This window comes from Castor canadensis, chromosome 1 (assembly GCF_047511655.1).
Source record: "Castor canadensis chromosome 1, mCasCan1.hap1v2, whole genome shotgun sequence".
NCBI classification, from domain to species: Eukaryota; Metazoa; Chordata; class Mammalia; order Rodentia; family Castoridae; genus Castor; species Castor canadensis.
Genome location: NC_133386.1, coordinates 61,435,903 through 61,458,717, shown reverse-complemented (window position 1 = coordinate 61,458,717; position 22,815 = coordinate 61,435,903). Strand labels below are relative to the sequence as shown.

Below are 22,815 nucleotides of genomic sequence, written 5' to 3'. Positions count from 1 at the left end.
GCAAACCTGACTAAAATGAGGAAAGAAAAAACTCAAATCAGTAAAATCAGAAATACAAAAGGGGAGATAACATAAAACACCACGGAAATCCAGGGAATCATCAGAGACTACTTTGAGTGCCTATATTCAAATAAATTTGAATATTTTGAAGAAATGGACAGATTTCTAGATATTTATGAGCATCCAAAACTGAACCAAGAGGACATTAATCACCCAAAAAGATCTATAATATAAAACAAAATTGAAGCAGAAATTAAGAGTCTTCCAACAAAAGAAAAGTCCAGGACCTGACAGATTCACTGCTGAATTCCATCACAAGTTTAAAAAAGAACCAATACCAAACCTCCTTAAACTATTCCATGAAATAGAAAGAGAAAGAACACTGTCTAACTCGTTTTATGAAGCCAATATTACTCTCATCCCAAAACCAGACAAAGATACCTCTATAAAGGAGAACTATAGACAAATTTCCTTAATGAGTATCAATGCAAAAATCCTCAATAAAATAATTGCAAACTGCTTGGCAATTCCAAGATGGCGGCTAGAGGGAGGAAGCAGAAACCGAGCCTCCTATAGTGAAATCTTGGAGAGACACTGGAGACACACTTAGCAGGCAAAATCACCGAGAACAGGCAAAACTTTCACCTCTCCACACCTCCAGCTGGCGCAGAGAATCCCCACTTCATGTTACACGGAGAAACAAGGAGGGCCCCTGGGCCACCAGTCGCCCGTGCACAGATGACTTGGGAAGACACGGACAAGGTGAGCTTCACAGTACCCCGGTACTCCCACAGACAAGCCTGGGCCAGAGCAGCATAGCTCCCTGGACAGACCGACCTCCATCCAGGGAAAAAAAGAGAAATTGACTAATAAGCAATAAGAACAATAAAGACACATGGGAAAAAGGGTGGGGTGCACTGAGCACCAACGATTGGGGTAAGGGACTCCTTCCCAGAACTGTAAATAAACAAGTGGGGTGGGCGGGAGCGGGGGAGCGCGCCCAGCAACCAGGAGCGGGAAAGCTTCTGAGTGGCGGAGGGAGGAAAACTCCAAAGGAGAGGAGGGAAGACCCACTTCCCACATGAACTGTAAACAAACATTGCAGCTGGCAGGAGCAGTAGCACTGCCCAGTAATCAGGAGCAGGAAAGCTTGTAAAAGTGGTGGTGGGAGGAAAACTGCACAGGAGAGGGGGGAAACCCACCTCCCACATGAACTGTAAATAAACATGCAGGCCTGAGAATGCGGGTGTAGTGTCTCCTTCGCCAGTGTGCTTGGAACGGGGAAAACTTGTAGCAGAGGCTCACGCACAGGACAACTCTGAATAAACAACGCCTGCAGGGCCAGGTGAGTGTTAAACTCACCCCAGAGATCTGCATAAATAACGCCTCCAGCAACAGCAGGCTGACAGCAGCAGGCAGGCAAGCCACAGCCACAGATACCATTCTCAGAACTGTCTCCAGACTTTTTTTTTTTTCTCTTTTTCTCCCTACCTTTGATGAGAGAACAACTGAATTACACCAGCATTCTGAAAAACTTACTGAAACTGTACTGCATTTGAACTTAGGACACTTGGTGGGGTTTTTGTGTGTGCGTGTGTGCGTGTGTGCGTGTGTGTGCGTGTGTGTGTGTGTGTGTGTGTGTGTGTGTGTGTGTGTGTGTAGTTTTGTTCTACTTTATGCGTCCCCTTTGAGGAGATAACTACAGAACAACATCTGAGGCACCATCTCCAGGATTGGAGACTGAGAAGGACACCCAAATTATTAAGACTGAAACCTCATTGCATTTGAACTTGGAGGTTTTTTGTTTTTTTTTTTTAATTTTCTATTTTTCATTTTATTTTTATATATATATTTCTTTCATTTACTTATTTTTTATTTTTCTTCTTTTTTTTTTATTTTTTATTTTTAATCCTCTCTCTGTCCCTCTAATGCCTGTTCAGCTTATTGTCGATTAGTACACTAACGCTCCCTGTTTATACCTTTGAAACTTTCTTGTCTGATTTCTTGTTCTGTTTTCTCCTTCTTGTCTGTTTATTTCTTTTTTCCTTTTCTTTACCTTCTTGCTTTCCATCTCTGCTCACTGTTCCATTCTAAATATTACCATTGTTATTATTACATGTTAGAAAAAACTTAATTGCACACGTTACAGGGACAATAACAACACCAAAGACAATGAGGGGAAGACAGAAAAAACAGGGAAACCAATTTCCCCACAGCAAAAAATTAATACAGGAATCAGAGGGGAATGAAGAAAATAGATACTCAGATCCAGACTCAAACAAAATGAAGATAAACTATGCCAAAGGACCCAATGAAGCCCACAAGAATAATTTAAAAGACATACTACAGGTACTCAATGAGAATTTTATAGAGATGATACTGGATAGGGTCAACCAAAATGTACAGGAGACACTCAAGAAATTCCAAGACAACAAAAATAGAGAATTTGAAAAAGCAAAAGAAAAAATAAAGGAAACCTTAGAAGCACTGTATAAACACCAAAGTGAAACAGAGAACACGATGAATAAACAGATAAATGAACTCAGGACAAAAATGGACTACATAAAAGAGGAAACCACCCAGGATATGGAAAACCTTAGAAAAAAGAACGAAACAGAACGGCAAAACAAAACGGAAGGCCAATCCAGCAGAATAGAACAAACAGAAAAAAGAATCTCAGAACTTGAAGATGAAATGGTAATTAAAGGAAAAACCGAAGAAGTATTAATTAAACAACTCAAGACCTGTGAAAAGAAAATGCAAGAACTCACCGACTCCATCAAAAGACCAAACTTGAGAATCACGGGCATTGAAGAAGGAGAAGAGGTGCAAGTGAAGGGAATGCGTAATATATTCAACAAAATAATAACAGAAAATTTCCAAAATGTAGAAAAGATATTCCCATACAGATGCAAGAGGCCTCCAGGACACCAAACAGACCAGACAAAAATAGAACTACCCCACGACATATCATCATTAAAACAACAAGTTCAGAAACTAGGGAACGAATATTGAAGGCTGTAAGAGAGAAAAAACAAATAACATACAAAGGTAAACTCATCAAAATTACAGCAGACTTCTCAACAGAAACATTAAAAGCAAGAAGAGCGTGGGGTGAGATCTTCCCGGCACTGAATAAAAATAACTTCTACCAGCAAAACTATCATTCAAATTGATGGAGCAATAAAAGTCTTCCATGATAAGCAGAAACTAAAACAATATGTGACCACAAAGCCACCACTACAAAACATTCTTTAAGGGATTCTGCACACAGAAAGTGAAACCCAACTTAACCATGAAAAGACATGGTTAAGTCTTTGGTGTAAGCAGCACCAAACCACCGGATAAGAAAAAGCAAGATAGTAGAGAGTAACTTCAACTTAGGTACACACAAGCAACCCTTCAAACAAATGAGACAACTAAATGACAGGAATCAACAAATACCTATCAGTATTAACACTTAATGTTAATGGACTTAATTCACCCATCAAAAGGCACTGCTTGACGAAATGGATTAAAAGGGCAGATCCAACAATTTGTTGCTTACAGGAAACCCATCTCACCGACAGAAATAAGCATAGGCTTAGGATGAAAGGCTGGAAGAAGATTTACTAAGCCAATGGCACCCAAAAAAAGGCAGGAGTAGCAATACTTATCTCTGACAAAGTAGACTTCAAACCTACATTGATCAAATGAGATAAAAAAGGACATTCTATACTAATAAAAGGGGAAATAGACCAAAAGGAAATAATAATCATCAACCTGTATGAACCCAATGTCAATGCACCCAATTTCATCAAACATACCCTGAAAGACCTAAAAGCATATATTAACGCCAACACAGTGGTTGTGGGAGACTTTAACACCCCATTATCATCAATAGATAGGTCATCCAAACAAAAAATCAATAAAGAAATCCTAGATCTAAAATATACAATAGATCAAATGGACCTAGTTGATGTCTACAGAACATTTCATCCAACTTCTACACAATAAACATTCTTCTCAGAAGGCCATGGAACCTTCTCCAAAATAGATCATATCCTAGGGCACAAAGCAAGCCTCAGCAAATATAAGAAAAAAGAAATTATACCGAGCATACTATCTGATCACCATGCAGTAAAAGTAGAACTCAACAACAAAAGTAAAGACAAAAAACATGCAAACAGCTGGAAACTAAATAACTCATTACTTAATGAAGAATGGATCATTGATGCAATGAAAGAGGAAATTAAAAAGTTCCTGGAAGTCAATGAAAATGAAAACACAACCTACCGGAACCTATGGGACACAGCTAAGGCAGTCCTGAGAGGAAAGTTTATAGCCATGACTGCATATATTAAAAAGACTGAAAGATCCCAAATCAATGACCTAATGACATATCTCAAACTCCTAGAAAAACAAGAACAAGCAAAACCCAAAACAAATAGAAGGAGAGAAATAATAAAAATAAGAGCTGAAATTAACGAAATAGAAACCAAAAAAACCATACAAAGAATTAATGAAACAAAAAGTTGGTTCTTTCAAAAAATAAACAAGATTGATAGACCCCTGGCAAAACTGACTAAAATGAGGAGAGAAAAAACCCAAATTAGTAGAATTAGGAATGCAAAAGGGGAGATACCAACAAACACCATGGAAGTCCAGGAAATCATCAGAGACTACTTTGAGAACCTATATTCAAATAAATTTGAAAATCTAAAAGAAATGAACAGATTTCTAGATACATATGATCATCCAAACTGAACCAAGAGGAAATTAATCACCTGAATAGATCTATAACACAAAATGAAATTGAAGCAGCAATCAAGAGCCTCCTCAAAAAGAAAAGTCCAGGACCTGATGGATTCTCTGCTGAATTCTATCAGACCTTTAAAGAAGAACTGATACCAACCCTCCTTAAACTGTTCCATGAAATAGAAAGGGAAGGAAAACTGCCAAACACATTTTATGAAGCCAGTATTACACTTATCCCAAAACCAGGCAAAGACACCTCCAAAAAGGAGAACTATAGGCCAATCTCCTTAATGAACATTGACGCAAAAATCCTCAACAAAATAATGGCAAAATGAATTCAACAACACATCAAAAAGATTATTCACCACGACCAAGTAGACTTCACCTCAGGGATGCAGGGGTGGTTGAACATACGAAAATCAATAAATGTAATAAAACACATTAACAGAAGCAAAGACAAAAACCACTTGATCATCTCAATAGATGCAGAAAAAGCCTTTGATAAGATCCAACACCATTTCATGATAAAAGCTCTAAGAAAACTAGGAATAGAAGGAAAGTATCTCAACATTATAAAAGCTATATATGACAAACCTACAGCCAGCATTATACTTAATGGAGAAAAACTGAAACTATTCCCTCTAAAATCAGGAACCAGACAAGGATGCCCACTATCTCCACTCCTATTCAACATAGTACTGGAATTCCTAGCCAGAGCAATTAGGCAAGAAGAAGGAATAAAAGGAATACAAATAGGTAAAGAAACTGTCAAAATATCCCTATTTGCAGACGACATGATCCTATACCTTAAATACCCAAAAAACTCAACTTAGAAGCTCCTAGACATTATCAATAGCTACAGTAAGGTAGCAGGATATAAAATCAACATAGAGAAATCATTAGCATTTCTATATACTAACAATAAGCAAACTGAAAAAGAATGTATGAAAACAATTCCATTTATAATAGCCTCAAAAAAAATCAAATACCTAGGTGTAAACCTAACAAAAGACGTGACTGACCTCTACAAGGAAAACCATAAACTTCTGAAGAAAGAGATTGAGGGAGACTACAGAAAGTGGAGCTATCTCCCATGCTCATGGATTGGTAGAATCAACATAGTAAAAATGTCTACACTCCCAAAAGTAATCTACATATTTAATGCAATTCCCATCAATATTCCAATGACATTCATTAAAGAGATTGAAAAATCTACCATGAAATTTGTATGGAAACACAAGAGGCCACGAATAGCCAAGGCAATACTCAGTCAAAAGAACAATGCTGGAGGTATCAAGATACCTGACTTCAAACTATATTACAAAGCAATAATGATAAAAACTTCATGGTACTGGCACAAAAACAGACATGAAGACCAGTGGAACAGAATAGAGGACCCAGATATGAAGCCACACAACTATCACCAACTTGTCTTTGACAAAGGAGCTAAAAATATACGATGGAGAAATAGCAGCCTCTTCAACACAAACTGCTGGGAAAACTGGTTACCAGTCTGCAAAAAACTGAAACTAGATCCATGTATATCACCCTATACCAAGATTAACTCAAAATGGATCAAGGATCTTAGTATCAGACCACAAACTCTAAAGTTGATACAGGAAAGAGTAGGAAATACTCTGGAGTTAGTAGGTATAGGCAAGAACTTTCTCAACAAAACCCCAGCAGCACAGCAACTAAGAGATAGCATAGAAAAATGGGACCTCATAAAACTAAAAAGCTTCTGTTCATCAAAAGAAGTGGTCTCTAAACTGAAGAGAACACCCACAGAGTAGGAGAAAATATTTGCCAGGTACACATCAGACTAAGGACTGATAACCAGAATAAACAGGGAACTTAAAAAACTAAATTCTCCCAAAACTAATGAACCAATAAAGAAATGGGCAAGTGAACTAAACAGAACTTTCTCAAAAGAAGAAATTCTAATGGCCAAAAGAACCCATGAAAAAATGCTCACCATCTCTAGCAATAAAGGAAATGCAAATTAAAAACACACTAAGATTCCACCTCACCCCTGTTAGAATAGCCATCATTAGCAACACCACGAACAACAGGTGTTGGTGAGGATGCGGGGAAAAAGGAACCCTCTTACACTGTTGGTGGGAATGTAAACTAGTACAACCACTCTGGAAAAAAATTTGGAGGCTACTTAAAACACTAAACATTGACCTACCATTTGATCCAGCAATACCACTCTTGGGGATATACCCAAAAGACTGTGACACAGGTTACTCCAGAGGCACCTGCACACCCATGTTTATTGTGGCACTAGTCACAATAGCCAAGTTATGGAAACAGCCAAGATGCCCCACCACTGACGAATGGATTAAGAAAATGTGGTATCTATACACAATAGAACTTTATGCAGCCATGAAGAAGAATGAAATGTTATCATTCGCTAGTAAATGGATGGAATTGGAGAACATCATTCTGAGTGAGATTAGCCTGGCCCAAAAGACCAAAAATCGTATGTTCTCCCTCATAGATCAAGGGCAAACACAACAATGGGATTTTACTTTGAGCACATGATAAAAGTGAGAGCACACAAGGGAGGTGTGAGGATAGGTAAGACACCTAAAAAATTAGCTAGCATTTGTAGCCCTTAACACAGAGAAACTAAAGCAGATACCTTAAAAGCAACTGGGGCCAATAGGAAAAGGGGACCAGGAACTACAGAAAAGGTTAAATCAAAAAGAATTAACCTAGAAGGCAACACAGATGTACAGGAAATTAATGTGAGTCAACTTCCTGTATAGTTATCCTTATCTCAACCAGGAACACTTGTTCCTTCCTATTATTGCCTATACTCTCTCTTCAACAAAATTAGAGATAAGGGCAAAATAGTTTATGCTGGGTATTGAGGGGGCTGGGGGGAGAGGGAGGGGCGGAATGGGTGGTAAGCAAGGGGGTGGGGGCAGAGGGGAGAAATGACCCAAGCCTTGTATGCACATATAAATAATAAAACAATAAAACAATAAATAAATAAATATTAGTTCTTAAATGAAAAAAAATAATTGCAAACCGAATTCAACAAAACATCAGAAACATCATACACCATGACCAAGTCTGCTTCATCCCAGGGATGCAGGGGTGGTTCAACATACGCAAATCTATAAATGTAATACAGCACCGTAATAGAAGCAAAGGCAAAAACCAATTGATCATGTCAATAGATGCAGAAAAAGCCTTTGACTAGAACTGGAGAACATCATTCTGAGTGAGGTTAACCAGATTCAAAAGACCAAAAATTGTCTGTTCTCCCTCATATGCAGTCTTTAGATCTAGGGCAAATACAGCAATGTTGTAGGACCTGGGTTACATGACAAGGGGAGAACATATACGGGAGGTACAGGGTTAGATAGAAAACCCAAAACATGAAAGCTTTTGATGTCTCCACTCCAGAGGAATTAATACAGAAACCTTAAAGCAACAGAGGGCAACACGAGAAGAGGATCAGGAACCAGTGTAAAGATTAGTTAGGATGAATCGACCTGGGTTGTAACACATTTGTACATGAAAGTAATGCTAGGAATCGCTCTGTATAGCTGTCCTTATCTCACCTCGCAAAAATGCTATGTTTTTCTTATTATTGCTTATTTCTACTCTTCAACGGAACTGGAGAAAAGTGTAGAACATGTTCTGCCTGGAAGGGAGGGGTGAGGGGTGGAGAAGGTGAGGGCAGGGGCTGGAAGGAGAAATGACCCAAACAATGTATACAGATGTGAATAAATGAATAAAAAAATACAGAAAAAAAAGATTGATAAAATCAATCTAAATGCTGTTCAGAGAGAAAGAAATGATACAATTTTCTTTTTACCAGTGTGATATGCAGGCATGCAAACTTACTCAAAACTGTTGAAAAGCAAATGACAGAATAGGTATATCCAATTTTCAGAACAAAAATATCATTGTTTTGAACCACTGCTTAATAAATAGTATGAAACTAAAAAAAAAGAATAGAAATATGTAAACTCTTAACATTTTCTAATATAATTTTATACATCATTTATTTCTTATACAAAACCACTGGAATAGGTATTATATATGCCCCATGGTTATTCTTTTGATAAAGGAGAAAGTAAATTTCAGAATGGGTAGATGTTTAAGTTGAAGCCATGGAGTTTCTTGTTAATCTGTCCTCTTCCTATGGACCTTTGTGAAATTCCTGAGACACTGCCTTACTCCAAGGGGTGCCCCAGGCTCATTCTCCATAGCTTCAGCTACTCTTGGAGCATTTCATGTTTCTCTCTCTACCTTCTTGTTTCAGTGGACAATTTGGAAATATAGGTGGTTCTTCATCCAGGGGCGACTCTGATATTAAACATGGGAATGGTATGAGCATCTTAAGTAAAACTGCTACTTTATTAGAGAGACAAATTTTGTGTTCAGTTGTGGCATGGGAATAGCACTGTTACACTCATTCACACATCACACACAGACATATACAAGGTGAGGGGAGAGATGAGGATTTCTTTGTGGAGATTTATTATATGCAAATAAAGTTATATTGAACTGATAAGATGGAAAAGATACACTTTTAGAGGCCTTACTTTGTTAGTCAAGAATTGAGATGGTTACATTACACTCGTAGGATTAAAGTATCACTGTGGTACAGAAGGGACTTAGCTATATTTCCATTAATAGGAGACATGAGGATAAATTTCTGTGCACTACCACAGGAAATTTACCTCCTAATTTTATTTTAATGTTTTGAGTACTTCATTTCTTATTTTTCAAAAACATGGGAAGAAGTATCTTCTACTATCACAACCACAGCTTCCTTGGAATTGTTAGATAGTTAATACCATGCAAGTTCAAAAGGCACTTTGAGAAATAAGAAATACATAGCTAGCACTAAAAGCATTTTCTTAAATTCTAGAGTTATGAAAACACTCAGAAAAGTTATCTTATGTTTTATCATAATATGCACCTTGAAGCAGTTCACTTTGCAAAAAATCTCTAAAGAGAGAAGTAAAGGATATAGTCAGATTGAGAAATATTCTTTTCTTTTATTGAAAAAAGAAAAAGGAAAAAAAAGACTTATGTCCTAAAGGCTTTTGAAAGTTCCAGATTGAATGCAATCTGTTTGTTTTTGAACAAGTTGGGCCCAGTACAGTGGAAAAGGTAGAATAGGGAGTCAGACTGGTTCAAATCATGCTCCACTACATATTAGATGGAAGAGACTGGTAAAAATCATTTACTTTCTCAGTTTCAGTTTCTTTACCTGCAAAGTGGGGATAACAATCTTTAAATGACAGAATAGCGATGCAGATCAAATGAGAAGACTGAAGTGAAAATATCTATTATGATGTCTGCTTTATAGGAATAAAAGTAAAGAAAAAGTAATTTGGGGCACCTCCTGTCAGACAAATACATCAACGGCTGGGCACATAATGATAAAGAGGACAGCGTTCCTTGAAAACATGTATTCAATAAATGTGTGTGGAATTCATTCTTGTTAAAAAAAATCCAATAATTGTTGGACCAGGATAAAAATCAAGTATAATAAAAGGACAAAAGACAGTAGGAACTTTTCAAATCTACTCAACTGTATGAAAATTTTGAATTCTAATTTCTGTTATGGTATAGTGGCGTATGAATTTGTGTTTGGTGACGTCCTTAAATGAACATAATGTAACACTTTCTCTGTATAAATTTTAACTATATGCTATATACTCTTTCATGCTACATTTGAATTAGTTAAGATATGTCATATAAAAGGAATAATGATAGTACAAATTATAGCATGGTTGTTGTGAGGATTTGAATAAGTTATATAAAGCAATGAAAACAATACCTGGCATTAGTAAGCAATCCATAGATGTTAAACATCAATGTAATAATTAAATAATACACATGAATTATGCAAAATAGCAATAGCTCTCAGAATTGAGGTAGGAAGTAACCAGAAATCCACAAGGTGGCTCTCAAGGCTTTGCTTTAAAATATAATAGAGTTGTTTTATATTTCCAAAGATCTGAAACAAGACTCATGAATAGCAAGCTGACTTTCAAAGATTCCTATAAATTCATGACTGATAAATAAATGGAAGAATACAAAGCTGTAAAATAAGTGTTATATAATAGAAAATTTAACAAAGTGAAAAAAAATGAATTTTGTAGTGCTAAACTGAAAGATAATTTGATATTCAAAACAACTACCATCAGCTTATTACACAATTTAAATGCCAAAATAAAATGGCAAAATTTACAGTGCAGTCATGATAATCAAATACATTTTTAGTAAGACAATACATTTGAAAGTGCAGTGCATAAAGCCCTGAGATGAAACATCAGTTTTACCAAAAATAAAAAAAAAAAAAAGGAAAACAAACAAACAAAAAGAAATGAAAGTACAGAGCACAATGTCTGGCAGCTGTTCAGTAAACAGTCAGTTAAATCTTATGTAACAAATATAAAGGTTGAAGTTGCTATCACTTTATGTCAATGGACTTTTTAATTTAAAATGTATTTTCACAGTTTTAAGTTAGGGTCAGCACACCTTTTCTGCAAAGAGAGAGTAACATAGTCTGTCACAACTACTTAATTCTTCTCCTACAGGGCAAGAAAGCACCCATACATAGTAGAGGAATGGATCTGACTGTGTTCTAATAAAACTTTAATCACAAAAACAGGGCTGCCGTTGGCAGTTTGCTGAAAATTGAGGGAAATTATTAATGAATTGATATAATTAAATAAAATCCACAAAGCTTAAGATACTATCAATACTCAAATTAATTAAAATGATCTGGCAATCTAGATAAATGCACATTCTGACTGGCAGGCCTGCAGAGGGTCTGAGGTTCTGTGTCTATAATAGGGACGCCAGTGACCCCAAGGCTCCTCAGTCCTGCGGGCCTATGAGTAATAAGGCAGGGGACTTTCAAAGCTTTTGGTCTCAGGATTCCTTTATATTCTTAAAAAGATCTTTTGTTTATTTAGGTTTTATCTGCCAATATTAACCTTAGAAGTTAAAACTTACAAATTCAAAAAATATTTATTAACTCTTTAAAGGAATAAAAATAAACCCAATAGATATTAACATTTTATGAAATTTAACTGTTTCATATTTTAATTATATATATATTAACTATATATATATACTATATGTATTTTAACTACATATGTTTATATTATATATATATATATATATAAACAAAGGGATATATATATATTTTTTTTTTTCTTTTTTTTGGCTGTACTGTGGTTTGAACTCAGGGCTACACACTTTTTAAGCAAGCACTCTACTGCAATGAGCCATGCCGCCAGCCCTTTAACTGTATTTATAAAAGCAGATTAAGCACATTGATTATAACTGTGTGGACAAAAGTGATAAGAGAATACATCATGCAGTGAGACCTTTTAAAAGATCATTGGTCAAAAAAATTAGAAAATCTGTAAAATTAATTTCTTAGAAATGGTAAATGGTGGATCTTTTATATGTAAAGTATCTTGTGTAGGTACTACACCAGCACTGTGTGCTTTAGTATTTGTCCTCTTGCTGTCATTTGTATCCTACCTGTTTTTCTGCATGTCCATACTCAGGTCCTTGGATAGGTAAAAAGCAGAAGATCTGGCCACAATTTTTTGCTCTTTCTATAAGAGACATAGCTGTTTTTACAGTGGCATTTCGAGCATGTACAAACACCATCACCTAAAATGAAGAAAAGTAGTTTATTTAAAATTCCAATTAATTAAATGGCAGCATAATACTAGCATGGAAATCATTCTATAGAAGCAATTATTAATTCTCAGAACAGAATCTCCAACTTACGAACTCTTCAACACTTCCTTATTTTAGAAAAGAGTGTATATAGGATAAAGGAAAGATAAATAAAATTTAATAACAACTATTTATTATTAGCCTATAAATATGCTAACAAATGTATTCTATAAAGTTTGAAGCATAATTTATGCATTTTTCACTTGAAGACATGATTCATCACGTGTTTATTCACATTATATAAAAATTGAAAACGATAACTTATCCATATGAAAGGACAAACTTTTATCCTAGTAAAAATTTGGGAGGGGTGAGGTTGAGGTAACTGTAGAGGAGGACACAGTGAAGAGAAGAGAAGGTACACACTAATAGGCAGCAAATGCAGACTACTTATCACTCCTTATTTCATTCTCTTAGGTTGCATTCACACTCCTGCTGAGTGTCCCTGCCTGGAGAAGCTGCAGACAGCATGCAAGGCCAGTCAAAAGAGTGGCCAAGTAAGCTTCAACCAGCAAAACCATAGGAAGGTGAGGTTGCCCAATGGGAACCCACACCCTACCACAGTGTGCACTGGATGCCAACTGTGAAGACATAGGATTTGATGTTTGTCCTGTTAGCTTCTATCTTGCTTTGGTCTGATCCCTCCATACTATTTTCCTATTCTTCTCTTTTAAGATGGGGATGTTTACTTGTGCTATTTTATTTTGAAAATTTATACCTTTTTTTTAAAAATTATTGTTGCTTTGTTCTTTTTTTTTTTTAAACAAAACAAAACAAAAAACAGGGCCTCCCAGTTGAGTTTGTCTTGAAACTTGAAGTTTGGACTTGAATTTTTGAGCAACACTGGAAAGGTTAAAATGTTGAGGATTCTTGGAGGAGTAAATGTATTTTGCATGGTGAGGTAGACATGAGCCTTTAAGGGCCAGGAGTGGAATGCTATAGTTTGGATTTTAAATGTTTCCCCAAAATCCATTCATTAAAGTCTTAGTCTCCATGTGGCACTATTGGGAGGTGGTGGAAACTTTAAGAAGTGGGAACTAGTGAGAAGTTCTACATCAGTATAGGTAAGACCTCAGAGGGGAATGTGGAATGCTGTTCTCATCCTCTCTTTTTCCTTCTAAGGCACCATGAGTTGAGCAGCTTTGCTCAATCACATGCATGATTCTGCGTTGTCACTGGCCCCAAAACAACGTAACCTGCCAAGCATGGGGTGAAACCTCTATAACTATGAACCAAAATAAACACTTCCTCTTTTTAATTATCTCAGGTATTTTGTGGTAATAATGGAAAGCTAACAGTTATAAACTTGTCAAGGAGGAAAAAGAACTCTTACACATTCCTGGTGGGAATGGACATTAGCAATAGCTATTATGAAGAATAACATGAAGTTCTTCAAACAAGTAAAAATAAGCCACAGGTATTGGTACAAATCTGTAATCTCAGTACTGAGGAGACTGAGGCAGGATTGTAAATTGGAGACCTACATAGTGAGTTACAGGTGAGCCTGAGCTATTTAGCTATTCAGTGAGATCCTGACTCAAATAAAACAAACGAACAAACAAACAAACAAACAAACAAAAACCCGAAATCATAAAAAGTAAGTGTAGCCAGTATGGAAATCAGTAAGAAGCTTTCTAAAAATAGAACTATATTGTAAGAACTTTTGTAAATGCCACAATGTCCCAGTAATAACAATTAAAAAAAAAAAGAACTATTTTATGACTCTGCTATACCACTTTTGGGCATATGTTGGAAGGAGAAGTCAACATACGATAGAGATGCCTGCACACCCATGTCTATTGCATTACTATTCACAATAGTATGGAATCAGACTATTTGCCCAATAATCAATGAACGGATTAAAAAAATGACGTATATATACACAATGGAGTACTATTCAAACAGAAAAAGAATATAATTATGTCATCTGAGAACGAAGACAAGCTCAAAAAGAGAAACATCACATAATCTCTCCTATGTGGAATGCAGACCTTAACAATAATGTGACATGACTGTGTGTGTGGGAGTGAAATCAACAGGAGAGGGAAGGGTAAAGGAAAGGACAGAGAGTAAATATGTTTGAAGTACATGACACATATGTATGAAACCAGCATAAGGAGACCCACTAAAAACTGTAAAATAAAGGAAGATAGTGAAGCATATGAAAGAGTAATAAAGGGGGTGAATTTGATCAAAGTATAATATAAGTAAGTAGGGAAATATAAAGAAACCCCTTTGCATAATTAACATATACTAGTAAAATTTTACAAATTGATCTATCATATGATCCAGCTATCCCATTTCTTGGAATATATTCAAAGGAAATGAAATCATCACACCAGAGATAGCTGCATGCCCATGTCTATTGCAATAGACTATTTCCAATAGCTAAGTTATGGAATCAACCTAAGTGCCCAGCAGTGGGTGAATGGATAATGAAAATATGGGATGTATACGCAATGGAATACTATTAAGCCATGAAAAGAATGGATCTCCTCTTTTGCCGCAAGATGGATAGAACAGGAGGACATTATATTAAGAGAAATAAGTCAAATACAGAAAGACAAGTACAACATGTTCTCTCTCATATGTGGAAGCTAAAATGTTGACCTGAATATAGTGAGTACTAGAAGATGGGAAGTGTAATGGTAGAAGGGAGGGGGATGGATAAAAGAGGTTGAATGTGGTCAGTGCAGGCAGTATGCATGTCTGGAAACATCACAATGAAATCGGTTAATATGTGTAATCATACATGTTAGTAAGTAATACATTTTTTATGGTACTAGGACTTGAACTCAGGACTTTGCACCTGCAAAGCAGGGGCTCTAATTTATTACCACTTGAGTCATGCTTCCAGCCCAAAAAGTAAACTTTTGAAAAAGTTTATTTTAAAAAGCATTCTTATATCTGGTAAAGGTAGAAAATTGCTATTACTATACATGGATTATATCAATAAAATTATTATTACTAAAACAGGGATTAAATTATAATTTTAAAATAATGTTTTCAATAATTATTAGCATAACATTTAACATTCAACAACTAGCATTTATTATTAGACACTCCTGACAATCGAATTTCTAAATTTCTAAAGCACATTATTTTTTCTTTAAAGACCTGGTTAGACCCTATTAGAAATACCATAAAAATATACACTAACTCAAATAGCGTTAATTTATCCTTTCCTCCCAATCTAAGAAAACTGTGTAATTCACTGATCAGTCTTCATGCATTAAATTATGTAAATGAGCCAGGAAAAGTAATCAACAGAAAGGGAAGTGGTTCTGCAGCTCCAAGCTGTGTAATTAGTTCTACCCCCAGCACTCTGAGCCAGGCCTGGACTGAATCTGAATTTCTTCACAAGAAACCTGAGCTTTTAAGTGATAAATAGATTTGGTTATCATTATTGAATTACATTTAGGGCACTACACCAAATGTGAGATATTTTCCTCACTGATTTCTCTGAAGAAATTATTTTAATATTTATTAGTTTATATGTTTGAGATGTAGGGAGAATTAACCTCAATATCTCATTATAAAAAAAATCCACAGTACTTTATGTCTTCCAAAATCTAACAAATATATAATTTAAAAAATCCAGGACACAGTATAAATTATGCATCATGATAGCAAAAGAATTATGCATCATGATATTGCTGGTTAAGCTAACTGAAAAAAATTACCTTACAATCAATTAACCATTTATCAGCATTAGAACCATAAGATGGTTATATTTCAGCATCTAGTGTGAAATACTAAGGACACCAAAAATACAGAAAAAGTAGGTTAGCAACTATTGTTGTAAAGATATTAAATATTTGAATGCATTTTCCCTTTACCAAAAATATTTTCTTTAACTTAAGCAAACATATGTCTTTTAGAGGTAATATTTCTTATGCAGTCCAGTTGGTGCTTGAATACATTATACATTTTTAAGCAGGCCCTGTTTTATATATATACCACATACATTTATACATTCAATTAACCTGAGACTTGAATTCACTTTTTGCAACCCATTTATTATATTTAAAGCATAAATATCAATTTTGTATATGCTATTGAAAAAGGTTTACTTAAGCATAGAAAATACTAAAATTTTCATTCAGTTTTTGTAACATATAAAAGAAATAAACATAATCAAGAATGTTAATTTCACTTGCTCATAATTACCTATACAAAGTTAATGATCAAACTAATATTTTTGAAAAATTTGCCAATATAGACTAACTCAACAAATTCTTGATCTTATGTCAGACTAATTTAAACAACATAGCGACTTATTTTGCACATTAGAAGTGTTTAAGAATCAAGGGACTTTTGTTTGAATCATGACTCAGCATTATAATACTAGGTAAAGTTGGGCAAGTTAAGCTGGGCTACAGTTTTTGTCAGTAAAATGGAGACAACAGTACCTGCTTTGCAAGGCTGTTGAAGAAATACAAAATAATTTACAAAGAAGAAACTGGGCACATAAAAGGTAGTACATCTGGTAGAAAAAAAATTTAATATTTTACAGAGATTTCTCTTACATTCATCTTTAATCTGCTTCCTGTGTATTGCACTCATTAGAGCCTAGACTAACACTGCCCTCTGTAGGAACAGGAAACAAATGCTACTTCTTTTTACTCATAACAATTCTTAAAATATTTTTAAAACTGACATCAGATCTCAGGTATGACTCCTCTTCCTTGAACACAGTTCTCAGTATTTTTATCTTATAAATGATTTTTTCATGGTTGGACCCTTAGGTCTTTATTGTGTGTGTGTGTGTGTGTGTGTGTGTGTGTGTGTGTGATGCTCGGGATTGAACCCAGGGTCTTTTACATGATAGGCAAGTGCTCTACTACTGAGATATAGCCTCAGCCCTCTTTATACTCTTTGAACACTAACAAGATGTATGAATTTGAGCATCAATTCTAATTACTTAAGAAAGACTAATTTTTAAAAATTCATCCAATTTTTAAAAAAAATTTAACAAAATTTAACTGAAAGATCATGTTTTCTTAAAATATCACATTTTTAAAAAGGACCTCATCACAAAAAATTATTGTGATGCTACTGACTTTTCCTTAGGTCATAGACTTTTTAATTGGAATTTATAAACATATTGGCTAATTCTTTTTTCAGGGCAATAATGGGTTAAGTTAAAAACATAAGTTGGTACAGGAGATAGAGATACACTGAAAGGGAAGTGAGGGGTCCAAGAATCTGGTCTCAGTTCCAAAGTTATTAGATGTCTGACTACAGTACCATATTAAGCTTTGTTTTCCAATCTATAAATAAGCAATTCAACTGGATCAACAATACTTTAATAGATGCAATAACAAAATAAATACGATGGGTCTATTAAATGCTGTCTTTAAAATATTTTTCATGCAAAGTAAAATCATTAGAGACCTGGCCAAAAGATTTAAAAATATGATTTATGGAGCACAGACTACAATTTTAGGAAAAAATAAAATTATCCATTTTAATTTTCAAGTAAACAATGTATCTCAATAGTACTTTTGGCAATAATTCAAATACTTATGAATTATGATATAATACTTATGAATTTAAGATATTCATATGTATATAATAATATTATTTATATAGTATTTTTCTTTATATACTTGATGTCTATAAGTTTGTGATACGCCCACAACTGTTATTTATATTAAAAAGTATTTAAAGCCAGGCACTAGTGGCTCACACCTGTAATTCTAGCTACTCAGGAGGCAGAGATCAGGAGGATTGTGGTTTGAAGCCAGCTGGCAGGTAGTTCATAAGACCCTATCTTGAAAATACCCAACACAAAAAAGGGATGGCGAAGTGGCTCAAGTGATAGAGCACCGGCCTACCAAATGTGAGACCCTCAGTTCAAGCCTCAGTACCACCAAAAATAAATTTAAAAAATTTTAAATAACTAGCTGAATTGTGTTATCTTTTAAAATATAAAAGACATTTGCTCAAATCAACAAATCAAAGGTTATAATTCTTGGCTTGTAGAGTGCTGATGGCATGAACTGAGAAAACCTCTGTAAGCAAAGAATTCACAACTGGTGAGGGAAAATCATATACTGTGGTAAGCAAACTGTGTGGAAAGTCAGCTCTATTTTTTGGCACTAGTTTACAGAGTTGATAAAGCATTTTCATTTACAGGTGTGTCATCATATATGCAAATACTTGACTATGTACCTAATTTGAGGGAGTGGAGGAGGCATAGTTGCCTGGTAAATACAGATATTATGTTTGAAAACTTCCAGTATGTTAATTAGCATATCAAATTAGCATTCTCCCAGTATATCTAACTGGCATCAGAACTAGTGTTCAAGGCCATAAAGGACAGCTCTGGTTTACTTGGTCTAATGCATACATGACAAAGTGGAAGTCCAAATGGTCACTTTTTAAGAAACTTTAAATTGATTTCACCATAGAACAGAAACTACTAATCCTATGCATATTATGAAAAACTAATGCTTCAGGGCAGTATTTTTAAAACTTTTTTGGCTGTGAAACTTTTCCCACAAACTCTTTGCAGCAGCTCAATAAAATAAAAACAAAAATTAAACAACAGACAAAGCAACTAATGTAGATCTGATAGATCCAAATCTCTTTTCTTCTTTCCAAATAGTTCATCTCTCACTCCCAACGGCATGACTACTCCTCTGGCACACCATAGCACCTTGGAACACTCTAGAAGTAATTGCTGTAGGAAGAACTCTTCCAATGGAAAGAGACTCTTTAAAACTATTTCCTTTTGGATAAAAGGTTGAATATGCTAAAATCTCATCATCTCTTTCCATTTTCTCTGGATTATATTTTTGAGGAAAAAAATCAATGAAATTGTCATTTAAAAAATAAAAGTTGCATTAGTTTCAGAATACCACTCTTCAACTTAAAAAATGTTTGCAAGATGAGCCTAGAAGAACCCCAAAGGAAGGAAGAGCCTCAAAAATGATGGGAACATGTCAACAAGGCAATGAAGGCAGCTTAATGGAGTTCCCACTACTCTTGGTGATAGGTAACATATGTCATTTTTTTTGACACAGTACGCATGAGGAAAACAATCTCTTCAACAAATGGTACTGGCAAAACAATGTCCACATGCAAAAGAATGAAGCTGGACCCATTCCTTATGCTATTTACAAACATATTCAAACTGGATCAAGGACCTAAATTTCAGAGCTAAAATTATATAACTCATAGAAGAAAACAGGAGAAAATCTTCATGGCCTCAAATTTGACAGCGATTTCTTCAATATGATAACAAAGCACAAATAACACAACAGAAATAGAAAAATTGTATTTCATTAAGGTAAAACCTTTTGGGCATCAAAGGCACTATTGATGTACTTCCTATACAAAAATGAATATAGAATTTTTAAACCTGTTGACATCACCATAAGAAGGGAACTAAAGTAGAAAGGACAAAAATAGAGGGGACAAACCAATTAAGGGTTATAATATATACATGAAAATGTCACAATGAAACACCCTGTGTAGTTATTTCAAACAAACAAAAATGTCATTTTTTTCTTTAAAAATGGAAAACAGGGAGGCAAAACAAGTCCTGTCTCGGGGGGGTGTTACCAGTGGGAGGGGGAGGATATAAGCAAAGGGTGTTGGGAGGGTGAATATGGTGCAAATATTGTGTACACATGTATGAAAATGGAAAAATGAGACCTACTGAAACTATTCCAGGAATGGGGGGTAAAGAGATAAAGGAGGAAGATGGAGGGGATGAATTCAACTATGATATATTTTAAGAATTTTTGTAAATGTCACAGTGTATACCCAGTACAACAATTAAAAAGAAAGACACTACTGAGGTAATGAAAAGATGCTTACAGAAAATCAGATCATATGTGAGGTAAGAATTTAATGTCCAAAACATGTAAGTAACCCCTAAAATAACTCCTGAATGACAATAAGCTTAAAAAAAAAAAACCTCAATGGAGCTTAAAGAAATTGAATAAACACTTTCCCAAGGGAGGTATATAGTACAAATGGCCCATAATAAGCACATAAAAAGGTGCTTAACCTCATTAAAGAAATAAAACCAAAACCACTATGACCTACACAACTTCACACCAACTGTGATATTTTAAAAAAGGAAAAGGAAAAAAAGTATTGTCAAGGGTGTGGAGAAATTGAAACTCTCATTGCTGAAAAAAATATAAACTGGTACAGCTGTTGTCAAAACAGTTCGGCATTTTTGCGATAAGTTACAAAGAATTACCTTGAACTAGCAATTCCATTCCTAGGTAAATATCCAAAAGAACTTAAAAACGGGTATCCAAAAGAACACTTGTACATAAATATTCATAGAACCTTATCAACAATGGTCAAAAAGCATGAACAACCTTAGTGTTAATCAATAGAAAAAAAGGCAAATAAAACACAGTGCATGCATACAATGTATTATTATTTAAAAGAACCGAAGTTGTGATGTATGTTATAACATGCATGAACTTTGGAAACATTATGCTAATTAAAATAAATCAGACACAAAAAGACAAGTATTATGTGATTCCATGAAAAGCCTAGAATAGGCAAATTCATAGAGAAACAAAGTAGAGTATAGGTTGCCAGGAGTTGGGGACAGGGAGGAGGGATAGAGAGTTATTGTTTAATGGGCACAGAGTTTTGGGTGGATGATAAAAAATGGAAATAGTAATACAAGTTGTACATTATGAATATAATTAATACTATAGAAGTGTATACTTTAAAATGGTTAAAATAACAACTGTTATGCTATAAATATTTAGCACTGTAGAAACATATTATTGGGACAATTGACAAAATACGAGTATTATATCAATAGTAAACTTTTATTTTGTATCTGAGCACCAGGTGGCTTATGCCTATAATCCTAGCCAGTACAAAAGCTGAGATCAGGGGGATCTCAGCAAGCTCAGGAAAATAGTTCATGAGACCCCATCGCAATAAATACACACCAGTCACCCAAAACTATGCAGGAGGCTGATACAGGGACAACTGTAGTTCCAGGCGAGCCTGGGCCAAAATGTTTGTGAGACCCCATCTCAACAAAAAAGCTGGTTGCGGTGGTGAGTGCCTATCATCCAAGTGACAGTAGGAAGCATAAAATAGAATTGTGGTCCAGGCTGGCTCAGGCAAAAAGCAAGACCCTATCGCTGGAAACATGGGTCAAGCACTAGAGCACCTGCCTAGCAAGTATGGAGCCCTACATTCAAACTCCAATATGGCAAAAAAAATATTGTTTTTAATTTTGCCAGTTGTGCTATGGACATGTTGAGACTACTTTTGTTCTTAGAAATTTCATACACAAATATTTAGGCAGAAAGAAGCACAGTATCCACACACACACACAATATAAAGCAAATGGTGCAAAGTATAAGTAGGATGACTGTAGGGTAAAGAGTGTTTTTTGGAGCATTCTTGTAAACTGTTTAGTCTTGAAATTATATCAAAATCCAATTATCAAAAAAAGGATAAAGGAGAGTAATGGAGGGAGTGAAATTTGACTAAGGTATATTGTAAGCACTTTTATAAATATAATATGCCCCATTAAAAGAATAATAAAAAATTAAGAAAAAACTTCAAAAAGGGAAAAACATTCCCACAGTGCCTATTCTCTGGCACTATGAAGAATGGAAATACAATTTTCATTAAGTGTGAACCTATTACCTGTGTGGTCTGATGCTCACAAAAGAAATTTTAAATAAATCTAATTCCAGTAACATAAGGAAATTCATGAATAAATCTTATTTAGAAAACAGAGAGAGTACCTAACAGCTTGTTTTGAAACTTTGTATGGTCTAATAGTAATCACTTCAGCACATAAGCAAGACTATATTTTGAGGTACTTCTTAGTAACAAAGTCATGAGCAGAGTAAGTTAAGTACAATGAATTACATATGGCCTGGTATATCAAGCAGCTATCCATGAGCCCAGGTAGAAAGCACACAGGAGTTGCTGTCAAAAGGCTGAATTTGGTATAAGGATGATTTTCCTTACTGTAAACTTTTTGGTGATGATTTCATCAATTAAAGATGAAAATAGCCCTACATAGTTCTGATATGCTAAATTTTAAAATACCTTTGCTTTACTGGGGTATAAAGTCCTTCACATTGGGAAGCAAATCTTGAATCTAGTATATTCAATTTGACAAGTTGATATTTTAAAGATTAACTTATACTGTGTATAAAAGATAAATGTGATCATTTATTCAACAAATAGTATGGTTTTGATCTTGAATACCCCGGAAAGGTCCAGGCTGGCACTAATGGGAGGTGGAGCCTTATGGGAGGTGTTCAGGTCATTGGACTCTTGCCATGACTGGATTTATGGAGCCTTGGCCCCTTCCTATTTTTT

General features: G+C 35.0%; 1 protein-coding gene across 9 annotated transcripts in view; it reads right to left on the bottom strand.

The window, feature by feature from the left end:
* Ascc3 (activating signal cointegrator 1 complex subunit 3) overlaps positions 1 to 22,815 on the bottom strand; it is a 357,473-nt gene that overhangs the window by 175,735 nt on the left and 158,923 nt on the right. For all 9 annotated transcript variants that reach the window (XM_074077814.1, XM_074077822.1, XM_074077820.1 and 6 more), the window contains one exon: positions 12,274 to 12,408. In XM_074077814.1, coding sequence (XP_073933915.1) covers positions 12,274 to 12,408 — 135 coding nt within the window. The remainder of the gene's footprint in view (positions 1 to 12,273; positions 12,409 to 22,815) is intronic.